We start from the raw sequence: 18,394 nt of genomic DNA on the forward strand, positions 1-18,394 counted from the left end.
TGTTTTTAAATGTCTTGTCTCTTGTGTGTCTATACTAGAAAGCAGTGATTCTATCCCACTTTTTCCGGCATCCCAATATTACAACTTACTGGACTGTTTTCACTGTTGGCAGCTGGCTTTGGGTTATTTCTCCTTTTATGGCCTATGGTAAGAAAACTCATTTTAGGTAAAATAACTCATGGTTTAGCCTGGATGATGTAATTTTAAGGATGAGTGTGATCTTAGATTTATGGTTTACTACTTTTAATTTATAAACCTGGCCAATTTTAGATTTCATGATATATTTCTATATCTGGTTCATGTTGAATTTAGTCTTCAGAAAAAAAGGTAGAATGGCTCTCATGATCAGTGAAACCACCTCTGATTTCTCCAAGAAATCCATGCCTTTGAACAAACTGTCTTTTTTCCCTTCAGTTTCCTTTCTCTGTCAATGGAGAGCTGCTATTTTTCTTCAAGTAGATGTAGTTTTCCTATTTGTGTACACCATCCCTGTCTTTGTTTCTCTGCATTTGTAAACTAATTTAACTGCATTGTAAACATCTGTGTATCTGTCTTCCTTCTCTGGATTTGAGCTTCTCAAGGGCAGGATCATGTATGTATTTTTCCTTTTGGTGTCCCCAGGTACTCATAAAATACCTAGCATAAAGTAGTGATCAGTAGGTGTGTCGAATAAATAAATGGATTTTAGAGGTTTGATTTTTTTTAGAATGCTTTTATGGATTGCCTGTGGGTTTAAAAATATATATATTCTCACACAGTATGTATTTTTTCACTAATATTGAGCATTATTCACTGTCCTAATCTCTAGCATGTCATTAGAAAAGTCTTTTTAAAGATTCTTGAAGGGAAATTACCTTTGCATAGGAAAATGGTTAGACTCTAAAATGTAGCATGAGTGTATGTGTTGATTGTTGATAAGAACATTTAAAACATAGAAACAAAGTCACTTTTAGTGTTCATCTGAGGATTTCAGGGGTCTCTTTCAGGTTCAGCAAGTCAACTCTTGAGGACTTACTTTCCTGAAGGAATGAGTGAAACTTTAATAAGGAACATTCTCTTTGGAGCAGTGAGAGGGTTGAACTATCTGCATCAAAATGGCTGTATTCACAGGTATGTACTTATTTGTACTTTACAAAATGAAAGAATTTGAGAGGAAGAAATATTTTAGGGAGCTTTTAGGAAGAAACAGTTGAGTGTTAAAATGGAGGATAGGAAATTTGCAAATGAATATTGGGGGAGGAAGGGACCAGTAGTTAAAGTAGATGCTTACATTTTTTGGTTCATTCACCAGAAATGTTCAGCCCACCTCCTCTGTGCCAAGTGCTTTGCTCAGCACTGGGGTGAAATGCCTGCTCTCCAGTGAGCTCATGTCTCAGTGATGAGGGATACAAGAACCTGCCTGTTTCAACTATAAGCTGTGGGGAGTGGGATCCTAGTTAGCTCTTGTGTTTTGTTTTTTTCTTAAGCAAATAAAGAGCTGCTTTACCTGCTTTTCAGCTTTATGTCATGTTTATATTGTATACAGGTTGTAACTAAACCTTTGATTTCTTAAGTGTTTTTGTATGTAGCACATTGAGATTATCATACTAAATACCAGTTCTCTAGTTGCCAAACTGTAGGTACAGAAGTGATCGGCTGAATGTTGAAAACAGTGCTGCTCTGAGATACTTGGGAAATTTTTTTCCTTTTTAATTAAGTTACTTTTAAATAAGCTTGTTTTCTTATTATTTTACCTCCTTAAAGCTTTTTTTCTTACTGTTTATTATTTCTTAGCAGCATTCTGGTTAACTGAAGATTTCTAACAGATAGTATTCTAATTAATCAAGCTTTTATTATACTTTACCAGACTATTGGCCATCCTGCTCTATTAGTTTCCAATTTTCCATGTTTCAAATGAAAAACAAGGCTCTTCTATATTTGACAAAGGAAATTTTTATATTAGGCATGTCTTTATAAATTTTGTTAATACCATCAGAGGCTATCTTTTATTGGATAATATTGCATTTAACTTTAAATTATAACTTCGTGCTTTAAATATTATTTTATAAAGAGTATTTAATTTCCAAGGGAATACATGAATTTATTCTGACCATATTTCTATTCTTTCTTTCTTGGCCAATTTCTTAGTATTTAGGATTGTTTCTTTTTGTTCTAGGAGTATTAAAGCCAGCCATATCCTCATTTCTGGTGATGGCCTAGTGACCCTCTCTGGCCTGTTCCACCTGCATAGTTTGGTTAAGCACGGACAGAGGCATAGGGCTGTGTATGATTTCCCACAGTTCAGCACATCAGTGCAGCCGTGGCTGAGTCCAGAACTACTGAGACAGGTCAGGTGTGGCCATTGCATTGGGTTGTCTATGCGTCTTGAGTGTCTTCTGAGTTTGACAAAAGGACAATTGTGCCCTTACATTCAGACTGATGAAAGGCCTACTGCAAGACTTTTTTTATTCTTTCTTATCAAAATTATTGTTAGGAATTTTAAAATGTATATCAAATATTAGGTGTATCTTGATTTCTCACGAGTTTTTTCCATTATTAATCACCATCCTTTATCAAAAAAAAAGCATATGTATATAACTTTTTAAAGGGTATTTACACTAAAGGACTTCAAATTAATTGTTCTATAGGATTTACATGGATATAATGTAAAGTCAGATATTTACAGCGTTGGGATTACAGCCTGTGAATTGGCCAGTGGGCAGGTTCCTTTCCAAGACATGCACAGGACACAGGTAAGTGCTGCCAAAATTCCTGAACTACTTTCCCTTCACGAGATCCCTTATGTTCTAGATAATTTCTTTTAAACATCTTTTAAACTCTTAGGATCCTTACTGTCATTGTTATTGTTTTAATATTTTGCCTGAAAAAGGTTGAAGGAAAATTTTCTTCTTTTAGATGTTATTACAGAAACTGAAAGGTCCTCCCTACAGTCCATTGGATGCCAGTATTTTTCCTCAGTCAGAATCCAGAATGAAAAATTCACGATCAGGTGTAGACTCTGGGATTGGAGAAAGTGTACATGTCTCCAGTGGAACTCGCACCGTAAATAGTGACAGATTGCAAACACCCTCCTCAAAAACATTCTCTCCTGCCTTCCTCAGCTTGGTACAGCTCTGTTTGCAACAGGATCCTGAGAAAAGGTAATACCGGTCAGATCTAAATAGCATAAAACATCCGTGTTTCATAAAAGTTTTTGTGATATTTGCTTCATGCCAAGTTCAAATCTTCTATCAGTCTTTTTTCCAAAAAACTATAGACTAATCCAGAAAATACCACTGCCTAAAGCAAGTAGAGACAGTGAAGAAATGGGAAGAATACTAGGTTTGAAGTCAATACTTGGGCTTGAGTCCCCACTGTATCATTTCCTAACCGAATCCCCTTACAAAAATCAGTTAATGTTTCTGGACATGAGTTACTATGCTTATGTTAAGCCATTTTAGAAACTTCCAAGCAGTACAAGAGTGTTAGTTGCTGGTATTAAAGTAATTATTATCATAGATAACTATTAGCATTAATATTTTAGAAATAAGGTGTCAATTTTTTTTTTAAGCTCCTTAATGCCTAGGATAATTTGTTACAATTAGTTAGTGCCTAATAAATGTTAAGTCATGGAGTGAAAGTAAAGGTCACTCAGTCGTGTCCAACTCTTTGACACCATGGACTATACAGTCCATGGAATTCTCCAGACCAGAATACTGGAGAGGATAGCCTTTCCCTTCTCCAGGAGATCTTCCTAACCCAGGGATCGAACCCAGGTCTCCCACATTGCAGGTGGATTCTTTACCAGCTGAGCCACAAGGGAAGCCCAGGAATACTGGAGTGGGTAGACTATGGAGTGGGCAGCCTATCCCTTCTCCAGCGGATCTTCCCAACCCGGGAATCGAACCGGGCTCTCCTGCATTGCAGGCGGATTTTTTACCAACTGAGCTATGAGGAAAATCATGGAGTAGTTGAAGACAATCTCTAGAATTAATTAGTCAAGGTTGAAGCTAAGAATTGGACCTCTTTACATACATCCTTTTTCCTTTCGATTTTTGTATATTGAGTTTTATAGCTTTAAACTTATGTTCTAACAGTTTAAACCAAAATATCTACATTCTAATAGGTTCTTTTTTTATAATTTTTTTAAAAAAAATTTCAGGCCATCAGCAAGCAGCTTACTGTCCCATGTTTTCTTCAAACAGGTGAGCTAATTTATCTTTGTTGTCTAGATGTTTTTTAGTACTATTACAGTCACATCATTTTGTTAGCTTAATGGGACAGTTTGGTTACTGAGATTCTTAATAACTTTCTTACAAGGTAAAATTAAAACAAAACATTTTTGTAGACTTTCTAAAATAAAACAAATGGAATATCATCACATGTTACTTTATTCTAAGTTTATATTTTGATTAATTTAGAGGTATTTTTCTATATTGGCTAGAAATGATGGAGGGGGAAAATAATTCTGATAAAAATCAGTTTATTTGGTTAGTACTACTTCTTGTTTTCAGATGATCAGAATCAAAGGCATGTTTAAATGAAAATACCTAAAACAATTTAAACACTTATAACATGACTTCTTTAAAAGTTATTATTTTTTAAAAGTTAATGTATTGAATTTATGTGCCTTCAACCTTATTTTGAGTTTATTTAACAGATGAAAGAAGAAAACCAGAGTTCAATACTTTCACTGTTGCCTCCTCCTTGTCACAAGCCATCAATATCACTGTCTCCAGCATCACCGTGGACTGAGCCAGAATGTGATTTTCCTGATGAAAAAGACTCAAACTGGGAATTCTAGGGCTGCCGGATCCTTTTATGTCCTATATACTTGACACTTTCTCCCTGCTGCTTTTTCTTCTGTATTGCTAGGTACAAATACTAGAATTATACTTGAAAATACAGTTGGTGCACTGGAGAATGTATCATTTGAAACCACTCTGTTCAAAGGAGCAGGAGTTTATAGCCCGTTTGGTTAGCTCAGAGTGCTCTGACAACTCCAGGGAAACTTTGGAATTATTACTCTAACTACATTTAGTATCATCTGTAGATGACAGATGACATGAAAAAAATACTCTTCCCCAAGCTGTGACTAACTGTTCTTTTTGATCTCTCAGTATGATTTTTGAGCCAGTTAAATTTTTCAGAATTTTGCTGCCCTCAGGGGAATGAGCCCACAGAGGACAGTGCTTCTAAGTACATTTTTTACTTCCAGATCCTAGCCTTTTTGATCAGCCATTGTTAAAACAACAGGGTTTTATCCTGGCGTCAAACCCTTTTCTGATAGAAGGGAAAATGCTTATACTTTCCCACTTTCTTCTGTTAATATTTCTGGTAATGTCAAACTGAGCCTCACTCACATTAAATGATTCACTTGAAATACACACAGAAGTTGTAATTTGTTTTTTTTTTAAAGGGGCTAAAGTAACAGTTTTCTACTTATATAAATTATAGATCCTAAATTCATGCACTCCATGGGAGCTCAATAAAGATTTATTGAATTGAGTTTATACTTAATAATTTTGTGTGGTTTGACAGAGCTAAAACATAGATTATAATTTGTTTTGCCAAGGAAAGCTCTTTCTCAGAGAAATAGATATATAACCTCTTGAACTGGGGACAACTTGGTATTTGATTCAGTGGAAGCAGATCTTCCAGCCCTTTATATGATTATTCTTGCTCCTGTAGGGGGTACAACATATAAAGACATAGAGAACTTGAGGTTTTACCTTATTAGCCAAAGGGGCTATGCTGTCTTAAAGGGAATATGTATTTTGGACTGTGATAAGTTGGGTTTACCTCAATTAGCAGATTTTACTTGCACACACTTGACATTACATTAAAAATTATTTTTAAATGATTGCTTTAAGACTTGATACTAATGAGATAAATAATATACAAATTAATAGTTAAAAACACAAATCTTTTCATGTTTATTGGCCAGTCTCCCTCAAGGATGTTTGGGTTACTCCATCAAGAAGCCTCCAAGACTTGCCAAAGTAGAGAGAGACGAGACAAGTACCAACTGAGGCTTTGAGGTGGGGCTGTAGTTGGGGGTCGGGGAGCTATAGTTCATCTCACTAACCTCCTAAATTCCCCTCAGCAAGAGGAACCATAGAGGAAATTCTCCAAAATCTGTGTGGAGAGTCAATATGTGTACTGCAAAAGGTGACTGGAGGCCAAGGTACAGTGCCTCTCAGTTCCACTATATTAGGGTTCTCCAGAGAAACAAAGCCAGTGGATTTTTTTTTTTTTTTAAGTAGTAAATATAGTTGACTTACAATGTGTTAGTTTTAGGTGTATAGCAAAGTGATATATGTATGTCTCTCTCTCATGTTCTCTTCAGATTCTTTTCTAGTATAGACTAAAAGATATTGACTATAGTTCCCTGTGCTATACAGTAGATCCTTATTGTTTACTTATATATAGTAGTGTGTATCTGTTAATCCCAAACGTCTGATTTATCCCTCCACCTACTTAACCCTTTGGTAACTGTAGGTTTTCTGTGTATTTGTAAGGTATTTTTTTTCATTGGAGGATAATTGCTTTACAATGTTGTGTTAGTTTCTGCTGTACAATAGTGTGAATCAGCTATATATGTGTGTGTGTATATAACCTCCTCCCTCCCACCCCAGTTCCACATTCTACTCCTCTAGGTCATCACAGAGCTTAAAAGGAACAAAAAAGGAATGAAATTGAATGAGATTTGGTCAGTTACAGTGATGTGTATGACCCTAGAATCTGTCGTACAGAATGAAGTAAGTCAGAAAAAGAAAAATATTGTATATTAATGCATATATATATGTGGAATCTAGAAAAATGGTGATGAACCTATTTGCAGGGCAGAAAAAGAGATGCAGGCATAGAAAATGGACTTGTGGACACATGGTGGGAAAGGAGAGGGTAGGACGAATTGAGTTATCACTGACATACGTACACTACCATGTGTAAAATAGCTAGCTAGTGGGAAGCTGCTATGTAACACAGGGAGCTCAGCTCAGTGCTCTGCGATGACCTAGAGGGGTGGGATGGGGCATGGGGTGGGAGGGAGGACCAGGAGGGAGGGGGCATACGGATACTTACAGCTGATTCACGTTGTTGTGCAGCAGAAACTAACACAATATTGTAAAGCCATTATATCCCAATTAAAACAAATTTTTTAAAAACTGTTAACTTTTTTAAGTTAATGATTTGGGAGAATAGCATTGAAACATGTATATTATCATATGTGAAACAGATCGCCAGTCCAGGTTCAATGCATGGGACAGGTTGCTCAGGGCTTGTCCACTGGGATGACCCTGAGGGATGGGATGGGGAGAGAGGTGGGAGGGGGGTTCAGGATGGGGAACACATGTACACCCATTAAAAAGAAAAGAATTTTTAAAATAAAAATGGTTAACTTTAAAAAAAAAACAAAACAAAAACAAAAAAATTAAACATCCCATAACCAGTTAAAGCTATGGTTTTTCTAGTAGTCATGTATGGATGTGATAGTTGGACCATAAGGAAGGCTGAGCACCAAAGAATTTTTGCTTTCAAAATGTGGTGCTGGGGAAGACTTTGGAGAGTTCCTTGGACTACAAGGAGATTAAACTAGTCAATTCTAAAGGGAATCAACCCTGAATATTCACTGGAAGGGCTGATACTGAAGCTGAAGCTCCAGTACTTTGCTCACCTGATGTGAAGAACTGACTCATTAGAAGAGACCCTGATGCTGGGCAAGATTAAGGGCCCGAGGAGAAGGAGGCGACAGGAGATGAAATGGTTGGATGGCATCGCTGACTCAATGGATGTGAGTCTGAGCAAACTCTGGGAGATAGTGAAGGACAGGGAACCTGGCATGCTGCAGTCCATGGGGTCGAAAAGACTTGGACGTGACTGAACAACAAAAGAAGTAGATATGGTAATTAACAGCCTCCCTCTGAGAGTGAATGCCTTAAATTTTGTTCCTGAGGATCCTGGAATGCTGTATCAGTTTTTTTTTCATCACTGTTATAACAAATTAACACAAATTTAGTGACTTCAAACAACCACAAGTTTATTATCTTACAGTTCTGGAGGTCAGAATTGTAAAATGATTTGGCAGGGCTACATTCCTTCTGCGAGCTCTCGAGAACTTGCTGCCTTTTCCAGCTTCTAGAAACTTCCAGCCTTCCTTTGCTTCACAGGCCAGCATTACTTCATTTCTGTTTCAGTGATCGCACCTCTGTCTTTCTCTGACTGACCCTGCTGCTTCTGTCTTAAAAACCCTTTTGATTATGTCAGGCCAATTCAGATTATCCAGAATAGCCTCTCTATCTCCAGATCATTAATCACAGCTTCAGAGTACCTTTTGCCATGTAAGGTAACATGGTCACAGGTTCCTGGGATTAGGTTGTAGATATGTTGTTGACTGGGGGTGGGGGTGGGGGCAGTTATTATTCTGCTTACCATATGTGACTGATCTCATCTTGGTATCTGCTTTCTGAAGGATCCAAACTAGCCTAGCCACTTTGGCCAAAATGTCCCTCCATGAGTTTCTACAGTACTTTCCCCAACAACACTTGTGACTCTAATTCTGTGTTTATGTCCCCAGTATACTGAGGATGTCTTGAGAACATTGTCTTATTCACGAGTATATAGTGTTTAGCAAAATGTTTGGCATTAGACATTTAATAAATATTTAAGGGATTCTTTGAATAAAGGGCATGGGTCTTCTGCTTTTGCTGATTTTTAAAAAGACTTGAAAAAAGTTTATTTCCATGGTAGGAGATTTTTGACTGTGTCACAGTATTGCCATTAAAAGTTTAATGAGGCAAAGTGATTTGAGATTTCCATCTAGTAAGTTATTTCCTCCTTTACTGCAAGCTAGTAGTAGTGAAAGTCACTCAGTCATGTCCAACTCTGCGAGCATATGGACTGTAACCTGCCAGGCTCCTTGTCTATGGAATTCTGCAGCCAAGAATCCTGGAGTGCATAGCCTTTCCCTTTTCCAGGGGATCTTCCCAACCCAGCTCTCCTGCACTGCACGTGGATTCTTTACCACCTGAGCCATCAGGGAAGCCCAGGAATATTGGAGTGGGTAATCTATCCCTTCTTCAGGGGATCTTCCCAACCCAAGAGTCAAACCAGGGTCTCCTGTACTGCAGGCAGACTCTACCAGCTGAGCTACCAGGGAAGGCCTTACTGCAAGCTAGATCAATGGTTTTTTCCATAAGTGTTGTTTAGTTGCCTCTTAGCTGTCAAATACATTTCTCCATGCTTCCTCTGCTCTGCCTCACTGGAAATTAAACATCCCATGCTCCCTCACTCTCCCAGTTTCCAGGACTTCCCTGATGGCTCAGACGGTAAAGAATCTGCCTGCAAAGCGGGACATCCAGGTTCAATCCCTGGGTTGGGAAGATTCCCTGGAGAAGGGAACGGCAACCCACTCCAGTATTCTTGCCTGAAGAACTCCATGGACGAGGCTACAGCCCATGGGGTCGCAAAGAGTTGAACATGACTGAGCGACTAACACTTTCAGAGGGCAGAAGGAGAGAGAACAATTCTCACTCCTTGCCCCACTCCCCAGTTTCTTGTTGTGTCTCTCACTGGTTGTATCTTCTTTGACTTCTGGCTTTAGGACTTGGGTCACACCACTTCTTCCTGATGTCCTGAGGGGTGGTATTTTCTCCTCTTGCTAATCTCTGGATCGCCACATCATCCCTTTTAGTTTCTTAGCCCTGTTTTCCATTACCCATGAAACCAATTCCCTATGTTCCTTCTACTTGGAAGATCCAAGGGTATTTGTGCTTTCCAAGTCATACTCATTGATACATGCGCCGGCAACTTTGAGAATTGCTAGAAATTCTTGGTCTCCCTCCCAAAATTACTACTTTGATTATGCTATTAAATGAGTGATCAGGAATTAATGTTTTCCATCTATTTGAATTCTATTTGAACTCCATAGACTTTATGATTTATGGTAGAAAATGGAAACTGACAAAAATTCTATAAATTGAAATTCTTACTTTTCAAGAGTAAACCAAAGTTTAACAATATTCAGATATTGTATTTGGTAAGAATAGAACCAATCTCTTGGTTTAAATCCTATGCTGATTAGCTAGATACTGTAATGCAGTTTCTTTTTTTTATACAGTTTCTTCCTGAGTTCTGTGTTATTAAAGAGGCTGTTTCATAGTCAAAGTTAGAAAGTCACTCCAGTGTATTAGATGCCTCAGGTCTTAGTACTATTAAACCTGTTTTTTTATTATCTTTATAGTGTTAAAAGCTGTAGTATCAGATGATATTGAAATTAATAGATGTTCTACAGGCCCAGGGAGTTGCATACTATTGAATCTAGAGCTCAAGAGTTAAAGTATATTCATACCAAAGGCTAAACATACATAACTTCAAATAGAGACCCTGAAACTGGGTGGTCAGGGATAATTTAGAGCATAGCAAAGATTTGGGAAATAAGAGAATAGTGGAAAGGGGGAAAGCTGGGAAATAAAACTTTACTAATGAATACATATTTCTGAGTTTGTTCCCTAAGGTTCACAAACAAAAACACATTTACATCAAAAGTGTTTCTTTTTCATTTTAATTAAAACAAAATGGTTCTAACAAGATGAAATTTGGTTACTGATTCCTATCACACAAAAAGGACTGATCTCCAAACCATTTTGCTAATTGGAGAAATGCTATTCTTTTGGCCTCACATATCATTCTGAACTGTTTAACATTTGGATAATATCACAAATGAGCAAACATTTTTCAATATTCTCTTTTAATTTTTTTTTTTGGCCGCATTTTATGGATTTCATACTCTGGGATTGAATCATTTATATGAACTAAGCCTGCTGAAACCATTCGAGGACTTGTAAATTTTCCAGTGTAGCTTTCTCCTCTTTTGTTAACCTCTGGAGCAGTATATGGTCTTGCAAAGCGTTTGAACTGATTATGGCTATCATCTGGGCTCTTTTCTAAAAGCCTTGCTCTTGATTTTGCATTTTCAAGATGCTTAAATGAAGTCACATGTAATTCCTCAAATCTATCCGAACAATCCTAAACATTAAAATAAAAGATCAGGTTGGTGAGTTAGATTTCTTAAAAGTGCATTTTAGATTTACAAGGACTAAAGTTTATAATATTAACAAAGAATGAGAGCATTCAAATGTTTTATAGATGGTCCCTAAATTCAGACCCTACATTCAACGCCTGCCATCAGATACCATAGAAACCATACTTAAAATAATCTTATTGTTTCAAAGAATCTGTTGTTTCAAAAGATGCAAGATATGAAGCTGGAAACCAGAAATCTTAAGGGGTCTTCAGGAGTCAGACTCAGGCAAAGCCAGCCCTAATTCTCCTCTAATTTAGCTCTTCCCCAACCCCAAATATAAATTATGAACTCATTTCACTTTTTAAATCATCTAAACATTCTTTAAAAATTAACACCTTCTTTGATATATCCAACACACACATGCAGAGCTCAGCATCTATATGGTTATGTTTATTGTGATTTTTGTTGTTATTCAGTGGCTAAGTCGTGTCTGGCTCTTTGCAACCCCATGACTGCAGCATGACAGGCTTCCCTGTCCTTCACTATCTCCCAGAGTTTGCTCAAACTGATGTCCATTGAGTTTAAAATATTAAAAATTTTTGTGGACATTCTGAGACTAAACAAATTTTACATTTAAGAAAGCAACTGGAAGGAAATATGCCATAATAAATTTTTTTAAATGATGGTTATTTTAGGGTGGTGGGATTATGGTCTTTGTTTTCCTTTTTTTTTTCAAATCTGTATAATATGACCACATTAAAAATATAATCTATAAGTACCCATAGGAGGGTATGAAGTTATCAGCCATTTCTCAGATTAGCGTAAACTTTGCAGTTTGAGCAGTTTGTCACTTAAAACCTTGGGCCCCAAGGGAATGGCCACCCCATAAGCCTACTTTGATCTGGTGAGAAGGTGGGAGTAGATTAATACAGCTGGCAAGTTAAAAGAATTTAGGCAGGACTAAGAAGAATTAGGGCAACCTAACACAAACATAAACATAATTTCTTATTTTGTTTGGAAAAGTGATATTAAAGATTCCACTTATCTGAAGGAGCTTCAGAAAGTCTTCCCTCTCCAAAAACTATGAACATCTTTTACTTCCTTTTTCCTGTACATGCACACACCACACTCATTAAATTACTGAATTTAGAAAAGAGAAATCCAAAGTTGAGAGAATAAGCTATGTTGATAATATTTACCCTGTGACTGATTTGCCTTACTATTTACTAAAGCTAATAATTTGCTTTCTATTTTCTCATTCAAAGATAGTTCTGCACGTCAAATGATCAATATTATGTCATTTTAGAATTTGTGTTTTCCCAACTGTGGGTCATGCCTATTTATATATACTAACAGAGAAGAGCAATGTTCCATAAAATTAAAATAAGTCCCTTCCATTCTAGATTTTAACTCTGCTTTTGAATTGTTTGTATAAAGTCGGGTAGCAGAGGTACCTTCCTAATTGTTTTATGTTAGTATCAAAAATAGATTTGAATTCTCATGTTTTTCAACAAGGCAGAGGGGTGGTGATGGAAAAAAGAAAAGAGTAGAAGCTAAATTTAAACTGTAATTCATAATTCAAGAGACTAAATTCTGCATATTTCTAAGGCTTAGAAGAATAACTGGCATGTAATAGGAGCTTCATATTTGTTTTAAAAACAAAGAAAATTAAGTGATCTGAAAAAAGACTATATACTTATATCTGCATGAAAAGACAGTCCCAGCCTTTCTGTAGTATACAGCCACTGCCCGTAGTTGCACGGGGTGTGGCTGCATAACAGCCCCCGGCTGAGGGGTCAGTCAGGGCTGAAACAGCTAGCCTTCCGTACACATAACTAACTGTGTACCCTGTGCAGGCTGTGTCAGCCTGGAGTCGGCCTGGAGGAAAGAGTACTTTTTTCTAATTCATGATCTGGGGTGGGGGGTCCCTTTTATCTATTTTATACAAAGGCACTAAGTATGTTAACAGTCCCTTGATTTTCTGACTACCTTTTGAATGAGGCAAGGTGATATTTGAATGTCAAAATTTTTTTAAATTTGGAGGTCTGTATATTTTAGGGCAATTAAGGTTACACACATACTTGCATGAAGACACATACACTCTACGTTATCTAAAGAACTTTGCCAAATAAAGAAATAAAAGACTTAGAAAAATATTATTACATGTGTAGTTCTTCTTGCAGTCCAATGAAGCAATGTCCTTGGAACAGATTTTCTTAGATGGATTCCTGTGCTGGGCGGTGTAGTTGGTAATACACTATCTATCTTGTTAAATGACTTTTTTTGTTTGCTGACACGATCTCTTTCTTTTCGGACCTTGGGCTTTAGATTTTCTCTCTTTAGTACTTCCGGGAAGAGAGATGGTTTTGAGTTTTTCTCAGCTATTAAAATTTTAAGCAACTGTGATTCAGGCACCCAGGCATATTTTTCGTTGCAAAGTTCATTTGGTTTGGTGTAAAGGGTTTGTATTTCTTCTTTGTAATGTGTAAATATTTCTAAATGTTGTTTTTTATTATTGTTGTTATTTCCTTTCAATCTCTGACAATACTGGTCTTCTAACTTTGATTTCTCTCCAGCCTCTGAATTGAGGCAAGTTAGATGATTATTTCTCCTGGAAGGAAAAGTGAATTTGTTTACATATTCCTCATCTCCATTTGGCATCTTGCAATTAGGAATTCTTTGATATGGTGACAATACTGCTTCAGGTTTTTCCTGTACCATCAACTTATAGGTGTTACAGTGATCCTTTTTGTCAAGAGACTTCATTTTTAGTGTCTTTTCAAAGCAAGCCTTTGATTGAGTTATTTTTGATTTACCATTCCAATTATGTTGGTCTTGACTCTCTGTTTTAAATTCAAAATTTTCTTCATGAGGAAACTGCATGAAACCATGTTCTTTCTTTTTTTTCTTAGGCACTGTATCTATAAGTCTTTCTGAAGACTTATTTAGTGGAATCACCTGAGTGTTTTTGTTGGAACAGGGTTTTACTTTAATTGATCTCAGTATTTTAGCTTCTTGAGAATGTCTTTTCTGTTCCTGAATTATTGGTGGGTTTTCTTTAATATTTTCTAAGGAAAAAACTTCTTTTTCTTCCTTTTTGGTCAACTCTGTTTCTACAAGTCTTTCCTCAGGAGCTTTTTGTAAAGTGGTTTTCTGAGCAATTTTTGAATATTTATTTTGCTTGTCTGAATGCTCCGCCACAAACTGATTTTCATCTCTTAAAGACAAATCTGGCTTTATACATTTTAGTGGTGTGGAACTAAAATTAACCAAATTTATGTGCTGGCTTATCCCCTTTAATTGCCTTTCTGTGATTAGTCCTGATTTTGACAGTTTTTCTATAAAAAGGCTCTGGAGGTGTTTGCTTAAATCAGCTTTTAGATCTAAAATTTCATTTTCTGATAAAGCTATAAGATAGCTTTGTAGAGATTTACTTAAGGGATATTTCATGTTTATTTCAAGTCTACTGCCAAAACTCCTGCTTGAAGTATCTTGTCCTAACTCCTGGAAAGATACTGAGGCACTTTGAGCTCTTAGAGAAGATACTTTTGAGCACATAGGGTCAGATTCTGTCTCTTTAAATAAACTGTTGTCTGAAAGGTTTTTCAGGAAATAGTTTTGGAGAACTTCATTTAAAAAAGATCTTAGTTTTATTTCCAAATGTTTATCTATGAAATGATGATTAAAATTATTTACAAAAGACATGATTTCTTTTACAGTTTCTGAATATTTCTCCAGAAAAATATTTTGTCCTTTTGGTTCTACTTTCTCATTCATCAAATACAGATTTTGATAGATTTTTGGTAAGTCTTCTTTGGTGATATGTCCTGATTCTGAAAGCTTTTCTACAAGGTAATGCTGGACATGTTTACTTAATTCAGATTTTAAATTTTTTATTTCTGACTCTGAGAGTTCTTCTAGAAATATACGCAGCTTTGGATTCAAAACAGGTTTTCTGTCCAATTTGTCTGCTGTATCAAAATTTTCTTCGATTTCTTCAAGGTCTTCTGTCTTATTTTGAAAAGGATGTTGAATTAGTCTTTCTAATTCTTTTTCTGGTGGTCTGTTTTCAGATTGATTATATTTGAAAAAAAAGTTAAATATGTTTTTCAAAAAAGATTTTAACATTATTACATCAGAGTCATTAAGTTTACCTGTTAATGAGGTACATAAGTTTTCTAAAGTAGAACTTGTATCATTTTCTTCTCTATCAAGTCTCTGACCATTATTACTTGGCAAATCTGATTTTTTATCTGGTGTCGACTGGTATTTTGAATCATGTGGGGATGTATTTTGGCCTTTGTCTATGAATTCAACTCTTTTAAAAGAAGAAGTGGTTTCTTGGTGAATGATGGCTGAATTCTGGTCTGAAAGAGGTTCTGCTTTGCCTCTGATTTCTGAATACTCCTCTGTGGAATCCTTTGGCTTTTCTTCAGCAAAAGCTGTCTCTGTATCCAGCAAAAAACCTTTCTGGTATTCTTGATCTAATTCTATCACTTTGATTATCCCTGATTCTAAAAGAGTATCTACAGGAAATGCCTGTATTATCTGGCTTATAACAGAATTGGCTGGTGGAAATTCTATTTCATTATTGCTTTCTTCATAGTGGGGAACTAGAACACTGGAAGAGAGCGAACTCTCCCAAGCTGTGGGTAACTGCCTCTGTGAGTCTATCTGTGTTTCACTCGCTTCTTTCACTCCTTTTGCCAACTCTGAGAAGATCGGTGCAGTGAATATTTGCTTTATAACATAATCATATACAAGGCTATTCAAATCTGGTTTGGAGCTAGATATTTCACTTTTTGAATGTTTCTTTTTGAAACTACTCTTTTTTTTAGTTGGAAAATCTATCTCACCAGGCTGTAAGTGTTTTTCAGAGACAGGTTCCTCTTCTGCCTCAGGAGAATTTCCTGGTCTGCCTTCTGAAAGTGAATCTGGGGGAATATTTTTAATTATTTGACTTAAAAGAGACTTTGAATTTAAAATGCCTCCTTCTGAATGCCAGTTACTTAAATCTTGACTTTTTTCAAATACTTTATCTTCTAAACTACTTGGTTGTTCATCATGGATAACCAGAAGTGGAGAACTGTAACTTTTCTTTCTTGCTTCAGGGTCCATAGAAATACCTGGTGTAGAAAATAATCTATCTGAAAGGTCTTGCAGATTTTTACTTAAAATTGACTTGAGCACCATTGATTGTTTTAAATTTTCTATGTGGGAAGTAAGACTTAATGATTTTGAGAGGCGACATTTATGTACATTTACTTTTCCAGTCACTGATGAGTCTCCCTCAAAGTTTGGTAAAGAAACATGTGGTAGTTTTTCTTGTAACATATTCTTAGCGTCTAAAGTCTTTATTGTGGTGATACTAGAATGATGAGCTAAATTATTCTTAGTGTCTAGAGTCTTTATTGTGATGATACCTGGATCATGGGCCACATTATTCATAGGGTGTGAAGTCTTTACTGTGGTGATACCAACATCACCAGCTAAATTATTCTTAGTGTCTAAAGCCTTTATTGAAATGATGTCAAGATTATGGGGCCAGGTTTTACTAGCAGGTCTTGAAGTTTTTGAATGTGTTGGGTAAGGAGGGTCTTGATCTTCATGCTCTATAATCTCTGCACTTAAAATATTTCTACATTTGAGCATATCTTGGTCTTTCCTTTTTTGAACTGACATTTTGTTGTTTATATTCCTTAGAAAAGGATCAAAACCATTCTTGATGTTGAATTTCTGGAATTATAATATTTAAAAAAGGTAAGAAATTCTGAAACATTTGAAATTTATAATAAAATTTCTACTTAATTTTCTGTGAGCAATCTTCCAATTTATTCATCTTCCTACCTTTTTACCAAGAGAAAACCAACTTTAATTATTTTAAAATATTTAAAGTTGGAATAATAATGAGAATCATAGTGCAAATTTTTCAAATTCCTAATTCTTATACTATGTTGTGTTCAAGAGCTTTTTGCTATCTGAAAGATTTTGAACACTTAAAAGGCACTCATCAATAGTTTTTCTTTAAGAACTCCATTTCCAGTGTTAGCTGAATTTGCTTAGACAAAAGCTAACATCATAATCTAAGTCCTATCCATATAAATATTTTAGTAGCAATGGGGGTAACTTTTTTAAAATGCAAGGCAAGTAATAGATATTCCATTAAAAGTATTCTCTAAAGATTGATTTGGGAGCATAGATCATTTGAGAATTTAAACAATGATGTCCTTAGTATGTTACAGTAGAATCTTGCTGTTTGATAAATATATATGCCTCCCTCAGAAACTGTAGAAAACAGTACACAAAGTTCCAAAGTACAGCGAAATGTCAGTGTAATAGTTACAGGCAATTTTGTAGCTCTGAGATTAGGCTATTCTATTATTGAAGTAGCCTTTCAAAATGAAGTCTCTTATTCAAACTTTTTGTTCATACTCCCATTATTCAATTTAAAAGGCAAAATGTGAAATAATCAACCTAGTATTTGTTTAGTTCATATGGTTTTCAAATGTTAATTGATACCCAGGCAACAGCATCAGAATCCTTGTTTTTTTTTTTAAAAAAAATACAAATTCCAGGCTCCATTTCCAAATTCAGATTTATTAGGTCAGAGGTGGGACCTGGGAATGCGTATTTTTGTAAAGATAGGTGAGTGCTTCCAATGGGTAGTCTGGTTTTGGAACCACTGAATTACACAAAGTATTAGAGAAACCTATTATTAAGTATAATTGCTATTGGGATAAGAAAACTCAGGACTCACCTGATATGCTGGTTTGAATTCTGTATATTCTGGTTTGAAACATGGTGAAATGTATTCTTTTGGTGAGAAAACCACCTTATAAAAAGAGAAGTTTTAATTTTAGACTGCTTGTAATGAAAGGATACTTCCCAAGATAATTTTACTCATTCAATAGTTATTAAAGATAGTAAACATTTTAAAAACTAAAGAAATATTTTCCTCATAACTACTGTAATTTGCTAATAATCAAAAGAAGTTTATATCAGACATATATAATAATCTTCACTTCCCTGACACTACAATACTCTATCGAATCTGTAAAACCAAAATAATGCTCAGCAACTTTAAGCAGAAACAAAAGTAGAAAAGAAAACAGAACTGTTAAAACAAATTTAATCTAGTTTTAAAAGGTTGTGAAACACTTTAGATAATAAGTGGCATCTGATATTATAGTGAGACAACAATTTCAATGACTCTCAACCTGTAATTGTTAAATGGGTAACTACTGCCTAAGGAAACACTTTATGCTAAATCGAGGTGTTCAGGAAAATTACAGAAACACTGAATTTTTGCAGATGGAAGACACTTTGTATATGTGTGTGCTCAGTCACGTCCAACTCTTTGTGGCCCCCTGCTCTGTAGCCTGCCAGGCT

The 18,394-nt window shown here is 35.8% G+C and overlaps 2 protein-coding genes across 2 annotated transcripts in view; one reads left to right on the forward strand and one right to left on the reverse strand.

Moving 5' to 3' along the window:
* Nucleotides 1-5,370, forward strand: part of STRADB (STE20 related adaptor beta) — a 31,392-nt gene extending 26,022 nt beyond the window's left edge. The window contains exons 6-12 of the mRNA XM_027564364.1: nt 39-147; nt 987-1,110; nt 2,156-2,327; nt 2,628-2,732; nt 2,896-3,140; nt 4,142-4,184; nt 4,640-5,370. Of these exons, the coding sequence (XP_027420165.1) occupies nt 39-147; nt 987-1,110; nt 2,156-2,327; nt 2,628-2,732; nt 2,896-3,140; nt 4,142-4,184; nt 4,640-4,783 (942 nt within the window). The 3' untranslated portion in view covers nt 4,784-5,370. The remainder of the gene's footprint in view (nt 1-38; nt 148-986; nt 1,111-2,155; nt 2,328-2,627; nt 2,733-2,895; nt 3,141-4,141; nt 4,185-4,639) is intronic.
* A 4,070-nt stretch (nt 5,371-9,440) lies between these two features.
* The window catches only part of C2CD6 (C2 calcium dependent domain containing 6), a 125,693-nt gene continuing 116,739 nt past the window's right edge, over nt 9,441-18,394 (reverse strand). Inside the window, exons 16-18 of the mRNA XM_027564380.1 lie at nt 17,763-17,837; nt 13,169-16,741; nt 9,441-11,007 (exon numbers count right to left, since the gene is read on the reverse strand). Coding sequence (XP_027420181.1) covers nt 10,717-11,007; nt 13,169-16,741; nt 17,763-17,837 — 3,939 coding nt within the window. The 3' untranslated portion in view covers nt 9,441-10,716. The remainder of the gene's footprint in view (nt 11,008-13,168; nt 16,742-17,762; nt 17,838-18,394) is intronic.

This window comes from Bos indicus x Bos taurus, chromosome 2, assembly GCF_003369695.1.
Source record: "Bos indicus x Bos taurus breed Angus x Brahman F1 hybrid chromosome 2, Bos_hybrid_MaternalHap_v2.0, whole genome shotgun sequence".
NCBI classification, from domain to species: Eukaryota; Metazoa; Chordata; class Mammalia; order Artiodactyla; family Bovidae; genus Bos; species Bos indicus x Bos taurus.